Source organism: Apus apus, chromosome 4, assembly GCF_020740795.1.
Source record: "Apus apus isolate bApuApu2 chromosome 4, bApuApu2.pri.cur, whole genome shotgun sequence".
Classification (NCBI taxonomy): domain Eukaryota; kingdom Metazoa; phylum Chordata; class Aves; order Apodiformes; family Apodidae; genus Apus; species Apus apus.
This window is the reverse complement of record NC_067285.1, coordinates 8,151,059-8,168,700: the sequence shown is the minus strand read 5'-3', so window position 1 is coordinate 8,168,700 and position 17,642 is coordinate 8,151,059. Positions and strand designations below refer to the sequence as shown.

The 17,642-nt window shown below is 37.0% G+C and overlaps 1 protein-coding gene across 8 annotated transcripts in view; it reads left to right on the top strand.

Moving 5' to 3' along the window:
• ATRNL1 (attractin like 1) overlaps nt 1-17,642 on the top strand; it is a 451,738-nt gene that overhangs the window by 95,962 nt on the left and 338,134 nt on the right. For all 8 annotated transcript variants that reach the window (XR_007889398.1, XM_051618375.1, XM_051618376.1 and 5 more), the window contains 4 exons: nt 137-350; nt 2,211-2,399; nt 4,019-4,237; nt 6,427-6,564. Coding sequence is in view for 7 of the 8 variants with exons in the window: in XM_051618375.1 (XP_051474335.1) it covers nt 137-350; nt 2,211-2,399; nt 4,019-4,237; nt 6,427-6,564 (760 nt within the window). In the remaining variant the exon portion in view is untranslated. The remainder of the gene's footprint in view (nt 1-136; nt 351-2,210; nt 2,400-4,018; nt 4,238-6,426; nt 6,565-17,642) is intronic.

Genomic DNA, 17,642 nt, shown 5'->3' with positions numbered 1-17,642 from the left:
ACATGGTAAATTCTCTCAAAATGTGAAGTTGTTGCTGCTGAGCTATTCTTTGAAATGTTTTACAAAAAAACCCCACAACCAAAACAAAGCAAGATTTTAACTAATTATCTCACATTTCTTTCATTCTGATTCACAGAAAATATCACCTTGGGTGGGTTTACGCAAGATCAACATCTCCTACTGGGGATGGGATGACATGTCTCCTTTTACAAATACGACTCTGCAGTGGCTTCCTGGAGAGCCGAATGACTCTGGCTTCTGTGCATACCTGGAGAGAGCAGAGGTGGCAGGTCTGAAAGCAAATCCATGCACTGCAATGGCTGATGGTCTTGTGTGTGAAAAACCTGTTGGTAAGCAATCTCTTATTACACTGGTAATGTCACTGTCTAATTAGCGAGCTGTTTGTCTTTCATTTGGCCAAGAGGGGTTTTTAGACAATTTGGATTAAATAATTAAAAAAAAATTACTTGTTATTTTTGAAAAACAGGGAGCTTTAATCTAGAAAACAAATACTAATCCTAAAGCAGTAAATATTTATTTGTGAATTAATTTACATGGCTTAGTTTGCATTTCACCGGAAGTCCTATGTTGCCTTTAAATCAGTAGTAGTCAGTGGATAACACTGGAGCATGAAGGTGTCTGTAGAGGTGTTGAGGAATGCTGATGTCTTCTTTCTGAATCTCACTGAACATTAATGAACATTTTTATGGTCTAAAAGACTGAGAAACCCAAAATTTTGTTTTTCATCTGTTAGGTTTGTTTGTGTGTAAAGATTACTATGGTGAATTGTCACTTGACAGTTTAACTAGGATTTTCATGCTCCACTTGTCCTATGATTTTCTTGATATCTGTGAGGTTGAAGATGTGAAGTTCTTCAGATTTCCCCTTCAGATTTGTTTTGTGTATTGTCTGTGCAAAAGGGGAAAACAGCTGCATTGCTGGTGTGTTGGAAGCCTTGCCTGTCAATCTGATGGTTTTGCTGTAAATTTGAGTTTTTAACTTGCATAATCAAATCGTACAGAACCTTTAGTTTTTTTATAAGCTGCTTGATATAGTAACGCAATTGCAAAGTATATATGGAACACTTATTGCTACTGCCATCTATGTTTCCTAAAAATTTCATCTTTCACAGTGATCTTGATTCTGAGTTAACAGTTAATTATTCACTAGATGTTTCTCAGAATAATAGAAGACATAGTCACAGTGGAAGAGACATCTGAAAATGTGAAGGATGCACTAGGTGGAACACAAATGACATTACAAAATCACAGAATCTTAAGGGTTGGAAGGGACCTTGAAAGATCAGTGAGTCTGACCCCCTCACAGAGCTGGATCACCTAGAGCACATCACACAGGAACGTGTCGAGGCGAGTTTTGAATGTCTCCAGCGAAGGAGACTCCACAACCTCTCTGGGGAGCCTTTCCCAGTGCTCTCTCACTCTCACAGTAAAGTTTTTTCTGAGGTTTATGTGGAACCTCTTATGCTCCAGTCTGCACCCATCACCCCTTGTCCTATCACTGGACATCACTGAAAAAAGCCTGGCCCCATCCTCCTGACACTCACCCTTAACATATTTGTAAACATTGGTGAGGTCTCCCCTCAGTCTCCACTTCTCCAAGCTCAAGAGACCCAGCTCCCTCAGCCTTTCCTCATAAGGGAGATGTTCCACTCTCTTAATCATCTTCGTGGCTCTGCGCTGGACTCTTTCAAGCAGTTCCCTGCCCTTTCCTTTGGATTCTAGTAACTTTCGTATATACACTATAAGTCAAAATTTTAGGAAACAGTGAGAAGTGTGGTATTTGTTGCTTATACGTTGTTAAACTAATGAGAACAATAGACCCAGAACTCTACTGTCCTTGCTATAGAAACCTGAGACTTTTTTATATGTATGTGAGTAACTAATCTGACATTATGAGGCAATGAAAATTAAATTTACTATTTCAGTATATAGAGAAAATTGCAGTGAAATTTTTAAAATGGACTGTTTTAGAGCTCTGGCATGACTCATGCTGAGTGTTACTCAATTTTAATAAAATATTACTGTATTTATATACTGCACTGCAAGCTTGGACTAAAGTATTTATAGCCAATTAAGATAGCAACCACTTTTCTTTAACAAGGATTTTTCTAATGGAATACACCAGTAAAGAAAAAGGAGACAGCCCTTTTTTTTTCTTCAGAATTATGAATATTTGTGGTTCCTTTCCAGTTAGTCCCAACCAGAATGCCAGACCCTGCAAAAAGCCATGTTCCCTGCGAACAACATGTTCCAACTGCACAAGTAATGGTATGGAATGCATGTGGTGCAGCAGCACTAAACGCTGCGTTGACTCCAATGCCTACATCATCTCCTTCCCGTATGGACAGTGTCTAGAATGGCAAACTGCCACGTGCTCCCGTGAGTATCTGAACAAATGGTCATGGCATGAAGTCAACTGCTTACTGCCAGTTTTGTTGCATGGAAAATACATTTTCATACAAATTCAAGAAAAACTGTGAATCTGAGAATCTGAGTCCGTAAAGAGGTCGTTGATGTGTTTTTGGTTCCTTTTCAGAGTTTAAAGCATTAGATATTTTCTATTTAAACAAGAAAATGAATGTTCAAATGAAACATGATTCAAACATTATTTCCATTGTTTCTGTTTAAATGAATAAAAAATTTTATTAGGTAAATACAATTTTATTACTGCTGGGGTAATGAAGCATTAAGTGCATCCCCTTAGCAAAGGTAGTGCTACTAATTAGCTGAAGAACAGAATGTAACTATACCTTTAGAAAAAAAAAACACCCATTTTTTTTTTAAAAAAAGACTGTTCTGAGTGATAGATGTCTGAGTTTTTGAATGTTTTGCTCTCAATGAAAAAAACAAAACCAAATTTATCACAGGCATGTGTGATTTATATAAATAAACCCAATCCAAACCCAACTGAAAACTTCACATTTATTTTCACAACTTGAAATGAAAATGAAGAACACTGTTTTATTGGTGATATTTTATCATTCTAATGCCTGCTTGACAAAAAGTTGTATTCCACTCTTCCCTGCATCTTCCATTCATTATGACTTTTGATTGAATAACTGACTGACAAACAGTGTTGGACCACCTCTAGAATTTCAAAGACATACCAAAAAAAGCTGTCTGAATATCTCCTTCTTCTCTAAACAATAACTTCTCACGTGGCTCTCTTCAGTCTTGCGGTGAATGCCACTACAGAGAATATCAGAGGATTTTCACTTGTGGTTCTGTTTTCTGTTCCGTGAAGGTAGTGCGACTGATACTTCAGAGCTATTTTGACCCAGCTTTAGAAGTAGCAACCTGAGAATTGTTTGGACTTTTTTTTCTTCCTGCTTTTTCCATATCTAGGAAACTTGAACCATTTCTATGAGAAATTAAATTATTTAAATAAAGATTAAAGTATAAACGAAATATAAGGAGATTTCATTTTAGTATGTAAATTAAAAAATGGAACCTACTCTTATCTGTTGCTCTAACAGATAAGACTCTTAAGATATAGTTCAATTAAATAGGTTTACTTATGATTTGTATCTTTTCTAAATTTTATTCAAAAATTCTGTTAAGAAAGTGAGTAATAGTTATGGGTGAATACACAGGTGATCTTGGGGTACTTCATACTCGAATAAGTTTTTGGTTTAAATTTAATTATCACAATGTTTAGGTTATCATAATTGTTATTTGCATTTATTTATTCTTAAGTTATTGTTCTGCGTAAGTATCTTTGTTTATTTGAAATCTTTGCTGTTGCATTGTGGTGTGACAAACACCTGCTGTGTATTTTGTGATCCCTGAAGAAGTACAACTTTTAAAGGAAACAGGCATATTCTTACTCTAATCATTAGTTACTGAATTTTTAAAATTTGCACAAGGAAATAGAAACCCTAAATTGTTTCTTCCTCGGCTGTTTTAAAATCCCAGCATCTTATTTAAAACCAAACAAAGCAAACCCAAACTAAGTCAAAAAGCCTCCTTGCATTAATGTTGTATTACATGTACTAAAGCTCAAAACTGCTCTGGACTGAGGACCTGTGGACAGTGTTTGGAACAGCCTGGGTGTGGATGGTGTAATGATCCCAGTAACACTGGAAAAGGACAATGTTTGGAAGGATCATCAAGAGGCCCAATGAAGCCTGTTGCCATGCACTCTAATGAAATGGTGCTTGATGCTACTCTTTGTCCAAAAGAGAAAAATTATGAGTGGTCTTTTATCCAGTGTCCAGGTAAGGTCTGCTTCCTTTCTTTCTTGGACGAAATAAGAGGTGTTTCTCTGTTTAAGCATGGCAAATTCATATAAATAATACAAAGAACCTTTGCATGAGAGAATTTCTTTCCTAAAATATTTCCTAAATACACAGCTTGTTAGTCTCTCTCACCTCACAAAGGTGTTCACTGCCATTCAGGTTGACGTGTGAAATTTAATGCAAGTAGTTTAACCAAAACTGCCAATGTATTTGTAAACAAGTTTTCACCCAACATATTCTGCTACATTTTCAAATCCAACTATATGGATTTGCTTCAGCTTTTTCTTTTTTCTGCCTTCTGTATCCATCAAAGAAGAGGGCAGCTGGGGAGAAATTATCTGTAGGCAGCTGCTGATGGCCAGGAGCACGAACTGCCTGCATGCCCCTGGAAAGTAAAAAAATTATATTAAGGTTGCTTTCATTTATCCTGTAAATTACACCAAAATTAAGAAATACAAAACTAAGCATTAGAAATAATAGAAAATGTATAAGTCAATAACCTACAAGTTAAAGAATATCAGAATGAAACCTTTTTTGTACGTTATGATAGTCTTAATCAGGCAATCTTACTTTAATAGAACACCTGTTTAATGTGCTATCTGTTTGTACTTTTGGTTTATTGGGTCACATTTTCTCTTTTAACATTTGCTTCAAGTCATTTAATGTACAAGACATACAAACAAAGCCCAAAATGGAGATGCAATTCATGGTGTTTTGGTGTAGCCTTTTCTTAGAGAGGCAATAAACTGCAGAATGGCAAACTGCCTGGAGGAGGACACCACAAAGCTGTCTGAAGATCAAGTATGCTTAGGAAGAGGAAAACTTGTAAATTCTAAGGAGTTTTGTTCGAGAAAGTGAGAAAAGTTTTTGTCTAGTAGTACAGAAATGTTTGATGCTTGTTTACAAGATTTTGTAGGCATAGCTATAGAAAGGAAGGAAGAGAGTGTAAACTTGGGAAGCTTAATGGTTTGTGAGCCAAGCCTGGCGATGACTGTAAATGTATTAAGTTACTAAATTCTAAAACAGCTCCAAAAACTTTTAAGTCATGCAGTGAGAATCTCTCTCTCTTTTTTTTAATTTTTTTTTATTTTTTTATTGCCAAGACTCCAGTCACTGTGACATTTAGATTAAGAATCCAAAGAAAAAGAAGTGAAAAGAAACAGATGATATTGCTGAGATAGCTGTCCTCTGCTGAGTCTTGCTCACCGTTCACCAATAAGGGATCAACCAGTTTGCCGTAGTCTGACATTTGACAAACTCCTGCAATTGACAGATTGCTAATCTGCTGAGCACTCTCAGCTCTGATGTTCCACTCGATAGAGAGGTCCCACTCTCTCTGTAGAGAGGTCATCCTTCAAAACTTGGTTGTTCAGATGAGTCCTGGCAGCAGGATCAATGATTCTGGCAGAATTCACATTTTGATTCTGCTGCAATAGTGATCAGTCCTTTCTGAGTTTCTCCAAAACGTGGAGCTCTGGAGAGGAGGTGTGGTGCAGGATCAGTGGTTTCTAGTGCTGTTATTTGACTAAAAAGAATTTTGTGCCAATAAAAATAAATTTTATGTCAATAGGAGTCCAGCTTTTTTACTTTTATTGAAGTCAATCGCAGTGAGGAGGGACTGGAAATGTTTTATGTGGTCTTGGTTTCCTTAAAAGCCTTTTGTGTGCCAAAGCTAATGGGTGAACCAGAACTGTTGACAATAAGACTATCTTTGTTTTATTTTTTGATAAGTTTTCTCTCAGTAGATAAAAATTTGAGTGCAAGTTGCTCATGTTCTCCATCACAGTACATAGATCACAGGGGGTTGCATGGAGGTACAGGAGTTTTCATTTGGTCTCAGTCGGTGATTTACTGCCTCTTAACAGGTTTCTTCAGTGACTGGGAACCATTTTAAAGCTATGAGGACTGGATTAGGTCACTCCTAATGGCAAAAATTCTTGCTTACATACCTTAATCTGACATGCCACTACATAGTCAGCTTCTGTAGTCTTTTGTGAATGCTTGTCACAATGCTAAAGAGGTCCTGTGTCAAAGTACAAATATATATGCTGGTCATTAATCAGTATTAAGCTTGTCAGAATTACATTCTGGTGCAATTTTGAAATCACACAGGGATGATTTTGTTCCCAAGACGATTTAGTAATGGCTTTTAAAATGTTATGTTCTAGCTTGCCAGTGCAATGGCCACAGCACCTGCATCAACAGTAATGTCTGTGATCAATGTAAAAACTTAACGACAGGAAAACAATGTGAAACGTGCATGCCGGGATATTATGGGGATCCCACAAATGGAGGACAGTGTACAGGTAAGTCGTTCTGCTGGGAGGAAAGAGTAATAATAAAAATTACATTTTATGTAATGCAAATTTAACTTTTTTATGTAACATGAAATTAACTGTAACATGTAATTACCTTCTGTAAAGGTTAAATGTTTATTTGATAATACAGGTGAGTTGATTGGCTTGAGTTAATGTCTCAATATCAGATTAATATTTTAAGAAGAATTTTGCATTCAGAATCATCATTTTGCAGTTGCTTGGTCTGGATGTTCTAAGAACAAGATGGTGATTTAAAACTACTCTCCCTGTTACGGGAAGGAGCAACATGCAGTAGCTGATGCAAAAATCTGCACATCTGGTAAATTCAAGCACAATCTGTAGAAACTGTGTTCAAGGGGATTAAAAGATTAATGTCTTCCCCTATTGACAATTGCACATTTTGCTGGTGCTTTATGATGCTTTAAATAATTCTTAATAGTTCTCTTATTTCCTGAAGTTGACAAAATGTTCTTTTTCTGTCTATAACACCTTTATGGCAAAATGATGTATTAATATTGCTTTTATTCTTCAGGGATACATTAGCTATCAACCAAATAAGCATTCCATCACCTTTAGTGAATTATGTATAGTGAAATAATGGCTAAAATCAATTTATAAGATCAGTAAAATTATAAATTTTACTACTTTTTTCAGCCTTACTCTGTAAGAGTACATATTTTCATTGGTACACATCATTTTAACATGAGGTTTTTAGACAAAAGAATGCCTTAAAAATAAAGAAAGTTATTTTTAGATTTTATTTGAATATATGTATATATATTGTATTTTGTAGTATGACCCCATAAATCTGTTTAATTTTTAAGACATTTTGATGTAGGTAGTCATTACAAGCTGTTAGATTTCCTTCAGTATCATGATTTTGTTCCTCTGAAAGAGGTGTCCAAACTGTGGGCCAGGGATTTGTGCAGGGAAAAATACCAGTGATCCATAGCAAAGTCAAGTCAATTTTACTGGGATTTGAGAGGATTTTGGAACCATAGCTGAGATCAGGGAGTGTGCAAATATAAAGGAAGAGATCATTCTATTGTTTATTTTTGTGTTGGTTTTTTTTTTTGGTTTTTTTTTTTCATTCTTGTAAAAGTTTTTGGTAACAGAAAAAAAATATTAAAATACCTGCAAATTAAAACCGTAATTAAAGTAAAATCATAAGGAAAATATCTGTGTGGAAGAAAAGGCAGTGCAGTCAGAAGCTAAACTTCAGTGTGACTAAAATAATTAGAAAAGGAGACAGGAAATGGTACGAAATAGTCATTCAAGAAAAAAAAAAATCAGGAAGAACTGAAATAACCTGGTTATCCTCACAGTCCTTGCTTGTTTCCCTTTGCTGCTGCCAGCTGAGTTTCTGGCTGGACCTTACCAACATTTCTCTTCTACTGAGGCTCATCCTTCTCTACAAGGATTGAGACTGCCTGAGCATAGAATCATAGAATGGTTTGGGTTGGAAGGGACCTTAAATGCATGTGGTGCATTTTTTCCTCAGAGCTCCTTAGTGATTTCGTTCAAGATCCAGATTGAAAACTTCTTAGAGGAGTGACAAGATAATGACTATCACACTTATAGTGTATCTGTAATACTATAATATTCTTTGTACAAAAGTTGCTCTAGTTACAGGGGTATGAATTGATTATGAAATGGAGAGCAGATGAAGCTGGGAAAAGAGGTTGTACTCAATCCCTAGAATCTTTACTGTTGGTAGACAAAGTGCAGTACACTGAGAGAAACACTAAATTCACTTAAGAATTATTCACTTAACATGCTCATGATGTATGACATGAAATTTTTTTTTTCCCCCACTGTTCTGACAAAAATACTTTTCTATTCAGTACATATATTATATATTCTGCAGTTGTAATATATTTACTTACAGCTTAAATCTCACCTCCCAACTAAGTTTGACTATTGTGGCTATGGATAAAAAAAAAATTGCAAGAAATCCTTTTTTCTTTTATAGGCTGGATTAGCCTTTGTTGTTCCTTAGATCCCTGATGATCTTGAAAGGAAGGAGAAGGAGATGCATAGCGAGTCTCTCAGTCATTTGAAAATATTTTTTTTCCTTAACTATGCCAATCCTCTACTAAATCTTTTCTGTTTATACTTCTAGGAGGTCATTCAAAAAGCTCTGAAAGAAGCTGATTGTCCACCCCTGGGTGATCAAATTCTGTTCTAACTTTTGTTCAGGGATGGAAAACTCTGTACAACCTATTCTTATTCTACTCTGGGAATAATGATGCCTTTATGACCTCAGTTATCTGATAATGGTATAGCTTAGTGTTGTGCTATCAAATTACTATGGGATGAGTAACAGTTGTTATAGGAAAAAGATATAATTTACATTTCAGAAGGCTTTGAATAGTTGTGATATAATAATGGATAAAAAAATTGAACTGTCTGAATTTTTGCTCTGTGTAATTGTTGACATTTCAGTAACTTTAAAAAGAATCTAAGGGCAGCCTTTACATCCTGGTGTGGTGCAGGCTTAGTAGATCTGACAAACCTAAAAGAAGGGACAAAAGAAATATGGAAACATAACAGGTTTCACATATGTGAAAGGAAGCTGAAAAGAGAGAATGATGATAAAGTGCCTTCCCCCATGTCTCCATTTTGCTCAAGGAAGAAGTAATGGCATTAGATTGCAACAAGAAAGATGAAGGTGGAATACAAGGAAAGCTTTCTGTGGGTTAAGCTGTGCAATAGATTGCCTTAGGAAGTTACAAAATTTGCATTATCATCTATGCTGTGTTTTAAAAATTTTCAAACGTCTCTAGCTTTAGAAAAGGGCGGTAGACTAGCTGGTTACACAAGTTCTTCTTCAGTGCTAATTTTCAAAAGATTCATGGAGTCTGAGATCACGAAGGCAAGGAGGTATTGAGTAAAGAGAAAGTATTCCAATTCTATAAGGTAATTATTTGTTTAGCAAAATTACTATGGATATTTGCCATACTATTAGTGCTTAATGTACATGTTCCTACATGTTACACATTATGTATTTTGGAACCTTTAGCATTTTTGCTATATGGTTTTAAAAAGCTCTTTGTGTAATGTAGGTTTACTCTGTGATTGGTAAACTCTAGTTTATTTTTGTGTCAGAAGTGGGAGATGTCAGTTGCTCATGGACAGTAGTTTGACAATGATGATATTTTTAATTATTGCACTTTTTCCTTCTTGAAAAACATGCCTAATACAATTATTAATTTAAATTCTGTTACCTGAAGTCTGTCTTCTATACATTTGGATATTCAGCAAACTGCTTGTAGTAGTTTGTGAATGAGAGTTAGTTTGTATTCTTGGTGTAGACATGATCTTTGTATTCAGGAGTCCTATTCTAACATGTAGCTTGTGGTAAAGATGTATATAGTCCTTTAATTCTTTATGAGATTTCATTCTACATATACATAGTTTGAATATTTTGATATTTGATTAATTGCAGCATTCTATAAAAAAACAGTAAGTGCAAAAGCTTTTTATTTTACACTAAAGTTCTGTGGCTTTAATTTGTTACAGTTAGTTGACATACTAGTTGAAAACGGTTTCAGGTAGTTATGTCTGTGATGCAAAGCAGTTATTTGTTACCTTATATTATGATATATTTTAGTGACACACGAAAGATTTGCGTTCTTTGTTGAAAATAAATGATATGCAGTGCACAAACTAGTAAGTCCAGATGCTGTGTGTGTACACAGGATTTGTAACCCAAAGCCCTTGTATGGCAAAGAGAGGTGTAGAGCCATCGTGGCATCACAGTTGTCATGTGAAGTTACAGCATCTGCTAAAGAGTTGGCTGAATGTGCAAGAAATTATGAGGGAACGCAGAAGGGAATTGTGAAGATGAGGGAACAGAGTGCTCTAGCAAGGGACAGGTTTTGGATTCCAGACCAAGCTACAGTTTGGTTTACTCCTTCTATCTAACTAGTCTTGAGTGCAGAGGAACGAGCAGCTGTTGGAGGGCTAAATGCAGCACTGTTGGTCTGTGCCAGAAATATTTAAGGACTAAAACCTTCTAGTGATTCAACAGAATATGAGACACTTGCACTCTGCATCATGGTGAAGTTTAGATGACAGAGATGCACACATCAGCCACCTTTGCCTCTGAGCAGGTAAAGCTAACCAGATGTAGGAAGCCTAGTGTTTGAAGTGTTGAAATGAAGAATATTCCAAACCCCCTTGATTCATTTTTAAAAATTCTGCTTGAAGGCATGAATATAAAAATCCAGTAATATTTAATCCATCATAAAATATTGATAGATTTTGGAAATAAAGCAGCTGTAACAGTAGATGGGAATAGATGGTGGCTTGCTGTCTTAGTGGTTTCTCTTGGTGTTGTATTTTCTTCAAAGTCGTGTTCTGTTATGTCCTGCATGTTTGGGAAATACACAACTGTTTTGTAGAAATTCTAGAAAAAATAGAGTAAGAGATGCACTGCAGACTGCAGCATAAAGTACCAGGAGAAAAAAGCATAGGAAAAAATTTACGTTATCTTGACAGCATTTCTATCATTATTTTAAAACTTACTAATCATCTACTTAGTTGTCAATGCTAAAAAAAAATAAAATTCCCCTAGCTGCTTATCATCTTGTCATTTTCTTTATGCATGGTATTTTTAAAAATTATTCTTGAAATGTATGAGTTGCTGGGAAAGAATTCTTTACAGTAACTTATGACACATACTGTGAATGTGTAATACATTTAATAATAAGATAATGTAAGCACTTTGCTGTGTTTGCCATTTTTTCATAAAGTGATAACATCCCAAACAGCCCTCAGGTTTCCCAGAATTTTATGACCCTTGCTGCTGCTTTTGCAGTAGGAGTAGAACTGTAAGTACCAGCACAGAAGGATCATTGTCTTTTAATTTGCACTGCTGGCTCCCTGAGCAGCCTCAAAAGGCAGGACTCGAGACACTGATGACCATGCTGTAAAAGCCTCCTACCAGACAGGCTGGATGGGGGACGTTTAAGTAAGTCTGAAGCCCTTCTGTTGCCTTTATAAGTCTGTCCCCTTCTCTGCTGTCATAAAGTTGGACATTTTCAATAGTATAGACAACAGCTTCCCCCCCACATTTGAGTTGTAATCAGTCTGTTCCTATGGTACACAAAGGGCAATCAGTGTGCTAGATGTCTGGAAAGGAAAAAATCAGCTTCATTTACAAGGAGCAAATGTTCATTAGAGCAGATTTTTTGTAGGCAGCACACACATACTTCAAAGTAATTTGTAGTCTGACATATTACAGCACAAACATCATCAGCTTGAACAAGATTATCTATGGAAAGCTGGAGGAGGTGCTCTAAAGAAAACCAACAGGGAACAGAGCTCCCTTTTGCTACCAAATAATTTCAAGATGGGTGTCCTTCTTTCCCAGTTTTCTTTAGAATCCAACAACTTGCTGTGTCCAAACTGAATGAAACTCCATACAATCCACACGATATTTTAGGAAGGTCCCTTTTCCCCTCATTCCTACAGTTTGTTTTGCTTCTGCTCTTTGGCATGTGTAGACGTCTTTTCTGAAACATCTGAAGCAGAAGCAGAAACTAGGAGGTTGTCTGCTGCTTGTCATCTTCTCTCTCAACCCTGCCTGCTGCTCACAATACTATTTGCATAGGCCTCAGAAGACAATAGCATATAGAAGTAGTAAAGGAAGCTCAACTAAAACTAAGAATCTTTTTATAGATACATTTGTATTCTGTAACCTGCTTACACTTAGAATAATCCTAAATGAAGGACCTGGAGTTATATTTCAGGGAAAGTTGTTATTGTCAATTTGTGTTTAGATGTTTATAATTTCATGGAAGGAAAAAAGAAGAAAGTATTGAATGTAACTTTCTCCGTTCTTAATCTCCAGAGAGAGAGGGAGAGTATTTGGGTGGCTGTGGGATTTCATAAGGTTTTGATAGGATGTCTGTTTGGCATATTTAATATTTTTTATTTTCCTTGATTGCATACAGAAGACTTTTATAAGCAGAACTTTTTGAACCTAATGCTTGATTATGTAAGTTTAATTTTACTTACTAAATCAGGATGTGTGTGTTCATTATGGAGTGGACTGATTTTAGGAACAGCAAGCATGGAAAAGTACTGGCTCAAACATCAGCTTAGGATTGTTGGTGAAAAAAGTTGGTGTTTGTGCAGAACTGCTAGTTGACAGTGTGGTGGGTTCACCCCAGCCAGAAGGTAAGTATCACTCAGCCACCGCCTCACTCACTGCCCACCTCTCACACTGGCATGAAGAGAGAATAGGAAGAGCAAAAGCAAGAAATCTTGTGCATTGAGATACAGTTTAAAAAGTGAAGGAAAAATGAGGGGAGGAGGGAGTAGACTAAACCAAATAAAAGCAGTCACACACCATCTTTCCCCAAGTGGACCGACGTCCAGCCGGTCTCCTAATGATGACTGTGTCCCAGACAGCCTCCCCTTTCCCAATTTTTATTGCTAAGCATGATGCTATATGGGATGGAATATTCTTCTGGTCCATTTGGGTTAGCTGTCCAGGTGTCAACCCTCCCCTGCAAATGATACAGTATTTTTTTGTGTAGCATCATAATCAGAAAGCAAGATGTTAAACTCAGACCAGTCTCATGGTGCCTGACCGTGAACATTCCTTTTACTAGTCTTAAAGGTGAGTAAAATAAAGTAGCTGAAGTTTTTTGACTCTTTTGAAGGTGATATTTTCTTGCATTACAGTTTTCTTTCCACTCAGCACAAACACAATGTAATGGTGTAGTTATATGAGTAGTAACCAATTTTGTCAGTTACGAATGGGTTTGTTCCTTTAGACAGATTGTGATAGCGTGTGGCTTTGTATAAATGTAACTTCGCCATTCAACAAAGTTGAGTCTGAGTTACTCAGGTGGAGTAAAAAAAAAAAAGAGCTTTTTAAAAAGAGAAATAGAAGAATCATAGAATGGTTTGGGTTGGAAGGAACCTAGAAGATGATCTAGTTCCAACACCCCTGCATGGGCAGGAACACCTTCCACTAGACCATGTTGCTCGAAGCCCTGTCCAACCTCGCCTTGAACACCTCCAGGGAAGTGAAGAAGGCAAACTTATTCCTGAAATTTTACAAATATGTAATCAACACTGCATATTTACTAAACTTAAACTTTTATTAGGTCTGCGGTACAATACAAATATCTGAAATAGTAAAAAGGATAGCAACAACTCATGCTATCTTACTCTGTTTAAGTAGCAGGCATTTTCTGCTTATTCAGCATCTTAGCATGAGAACTAAGAATTCAGGCATCCTTTAATTGATAACCACTTATTACTGTTATAGATTTTGAAGAGATGCAGCAGTTTGATTTATTTATATTCCTTTATCTTTGTGCTTATTTTATCTTTTCACAAGGTTTAACAACAATTCTATTATTTTCACTGATATTGATGGTCAAGTCCTTCTGCGTGCTATTATGCAACACAGCTTTTGGCAATGATAAATGAGTTGATGTGCATTATTATTATTTTATTTTCAGATTTTCATGCTATAAATTTATTTTCTGGGAATGAGGAGAATTTATAAAATGTATTTCTAATGTGCCATCTGAGCTGTATATTGGTACGTTCAGCTTCCTAATGAAATTTGTAAAGTCATTGTTTTCTGAAATATGTTCCCTGAGGAAACAGGGAATGATTTAAAAGATTTGAGCTGTCTAGAAATATAGTGTCTTTTTCTGCCTTTTATAAGCAAAAATATTTTATCTTGTGTTGAAAGGGATGTCAACAGCTCATGTAGCCACTGTCTAGGCTGAAAAGATGCTATTCTCTGATTGAGGGTTGAGCTGTAAGTTGAAGATGTTTTCATAGAATCATAGAATCATAGGGGTTGGAAGGGACCTCGAAAGATCATCTAGTCCAACCCACCCTGCTAGGGCCGGGTCACCTAGAGCACATCACACAAGAACGCATCCAGGTGGGTTTTGAATGTCTCCAGTGAAGGAGACTCCACAACCTCCCTGGGCAGCCTGTTCCAGTGCTCTGTCACTCTCACAGTAAAAAAAAATTTTCGTATATTCACCTTGAACCTCCTATGCTCCAATTTCCACCCATTACCCCTTGTCCTATCACTGGTCATCACTGAGAAAAGCCTAACTCCATCTCCCTGACACTCACCCCTTACGTATTTGTAAACATTAATGAGGTCACCCCTCAGTCTCCTTTTCTCCAAGCTAAAGAGACCCAGCTCCCTCAGCCTCTCCTCATAAGGGAGATGTTCTACTCCCTTAATCATCTTTGTAGCTCTGCGCTGGACTCTCTCAAGCAGTTCCCTGTCCTTCTTGAACTGAGGGGCCCAGAACTGGACACAATACTCCAGATGCGGCCTCACCAATGCAGAATAAAGAGGTAGGAGAACCTCTCTTGACCTACTAACCACCCTTTCTAATGCACCCCAGGATGCCGTTGGCCTTCTTGGCCACAAGGGCACATTGCTGGCTCATGGTCATCCTCCTGTCTACCAGGATTCCCAGGTCCCTTTCTCCTACACTGCTCTCCAGCAGGTCAGCCCCCAACCTGTACTGGTGCATGGTGTTTTTCTTCCCCAAATGCAGAACTCTACACTTGCCCTTGTTGAACTTCATCATGTTTCTCCCCGCCCAACCCTCCAGCCTGTCTAAGTCCCTCTGAATGGCAGCACAGCCTTCTGGTGTGTCAGCCACTCCTCCCAGCTTGGTGTCATCAGCAAACTTGCTGAGGGTACATTCTGTACCCTCATCCAGGTCGTTGATGAAGATGTTGAACAACACCGGTCCCAGTACCGACCCCTGAGGGACTCCACTGGTCACACACCTCCAACCAGATTCTGCCCCATTGACTACAACTCTCTGACTCCTTCCTTTCAACCAGTTCTTGATCCATCTCACTACCTGATCACCACACCCATACCTGATCAACTTAAAATCACTATTTCTTAAATCACTATTACTTGAGCCTCAAATAAGTCAGACTGCATCCAGAGTCTTCCTGTTCCAAATTTTCCAACAGAAATTTTAAAAAAGTAGTAATTTTGTTTGTTTGTAATTTCTCAATCTGCACTTACAGATGTTTCTAGGTGTTAAGAAACTCTCATTCTCTCTCATTACTGCCACCACTCACAGCTTCTCTGTTATTCTCATAGTTTTAAATGCAGATACATCTTCAGTCAGTAATTCCAGCATCTCTGTCTGTAATCCCTCCCCAGTAAAATCCCACAAATATGTCTCCTGAAAGCTGGTTAGTCTGACATGTAAGATGCACCATGGTATCTTCTGTCATTGACTGCAGTTTCACAGCTTAAAAGAATTTCAGAACCTCCCAGTGTAACAGCAGCCCAAGAAAGCTGGTCAGTATTCAAAGTTTGCCTCCTCCAAGCCCAGGAGCAATGCATTGCAAGAAAGAGGAATCCAGGAGACCTGCAGGGATGAACAAAGAGCTCCTGGACACCCTTAGACAAAAAAAATACAAGTTTTCAGGGGGTGGAAGCACGGACATGTAGCCTGGGAGGTGTACAAAGAAGCTGTCTGAGAAGCCAGGGATCAGGTTAGGAAAGCTAAAACCCAGGTAGAGTTAAATCTGGCCAGGGACATCAAGGCTAACAAGAAGGGTTTCTACAGGTACATCAGGGATACGAGACGGAACAGGGAAAATGTGGGCCCTCTCCAGAAGGAAACAGGAGACCTTGTCACACAGGGTATGGAAAAAAGGCTGCAGAACCGAATGACTTTGGCTTCAGTCTTCAGCAGTAATGGCTCTGGCCACACTGTCCAGGTCACAGAATGCAAAGGCGCAGAGACAGGGAAAAGGAAGATCTGCCCACTGTAGGAGAAGAGCAGGTTTGAGACATCTAAAGAGAAAACGTTTCAGGCATCATGCAAATCATTTTTCAACTGGTAGAATGAAGATTCTCTAAAAAAACCCTCTTACCATGGCATTTCTGTTTGATTGCAGTTGATTCTGCCTTCATTTTCTGAGTGGTAAATGCAATACATAACAATATCAGACTGTGTTAGTTATTTAAGGAAAAAATAGCTTCGCTCCCAGTTTAATGCCTTAAAAATCAGTCATATTTTGTACCTCCTAATGGCTAACACAGGGAAATGATTTGCTGACTTCTATACGTTTTGTGGCATTTTTGTCTGATAAATTGTGTAAGGCATTTCTCTTCTTTGAGCTTTTACTCTGAATGACCAAATACACACAAATAGTTGCAATCACTTGTTGATTTCAGCTGTTTTTCACCTTAGATTGGAATATTATTTTTTTTACATTTGAAGCCACTATGAATAACTACTGAGTGGTTTTAAATTGTTTTGCTTTTCATACTGCCATCAATTTCTTTTTTCTTTTTTTTTTTTCTGCTATAATTTAGGAAGTTATACATTCTCTTTAGAGACAGGGGGAAAAAATTGCAGTCTTTGGATGAAAGTTTTTGGCCAAACTTTTCATAATAGCTGCTTTTTCAGGAAAATGTAAAAAGACACAACTTTAAAAATAATATACTAATTCTTTGGTGTCTGAAAGAGTCCTCTGAAATACATCTAATGTTGGACAAAGATGAAGGCATCTAAAATCATCAGTTTGTGATTTTCATTTTAAAAAAAAAAAAACAACCACAACAAAACCCCATTTAGTTTTTTACTAAACCTAGTAAAAGTTTTAGTCTGCCAGATTAGTAATTACTATTTTTTTAAAACATTTCTAATTTTGTGTAATGTTTTCATGCAATGTGCCTCTTCACAAACATGAAAAGTGGAACTGATTTATGGAATAATATTTTTAATGTTATAGGCATAGGGAAGACACATCACTTTAAATGTTTGCATGCTGCATGTCAGATATAAAGTCTATTTTTTGGACTGAATTTACAAAGCCTGCAGCTTAACTCTCTGTAAAGGTTAAATTTGAAGGATATTTATTTCCTAATAACTTATATTTTATTTAAAAATGAAAACAAGTGACAAGAATGAAAAAGACAAATACATACTAATATATATTAAACTTATCTCCAAGTAAAATGCTCTTACTAATGTTTTCACCTTGACATTTTCCGTTTTACATGTTAAAGTAAGTGTAAAATTTCA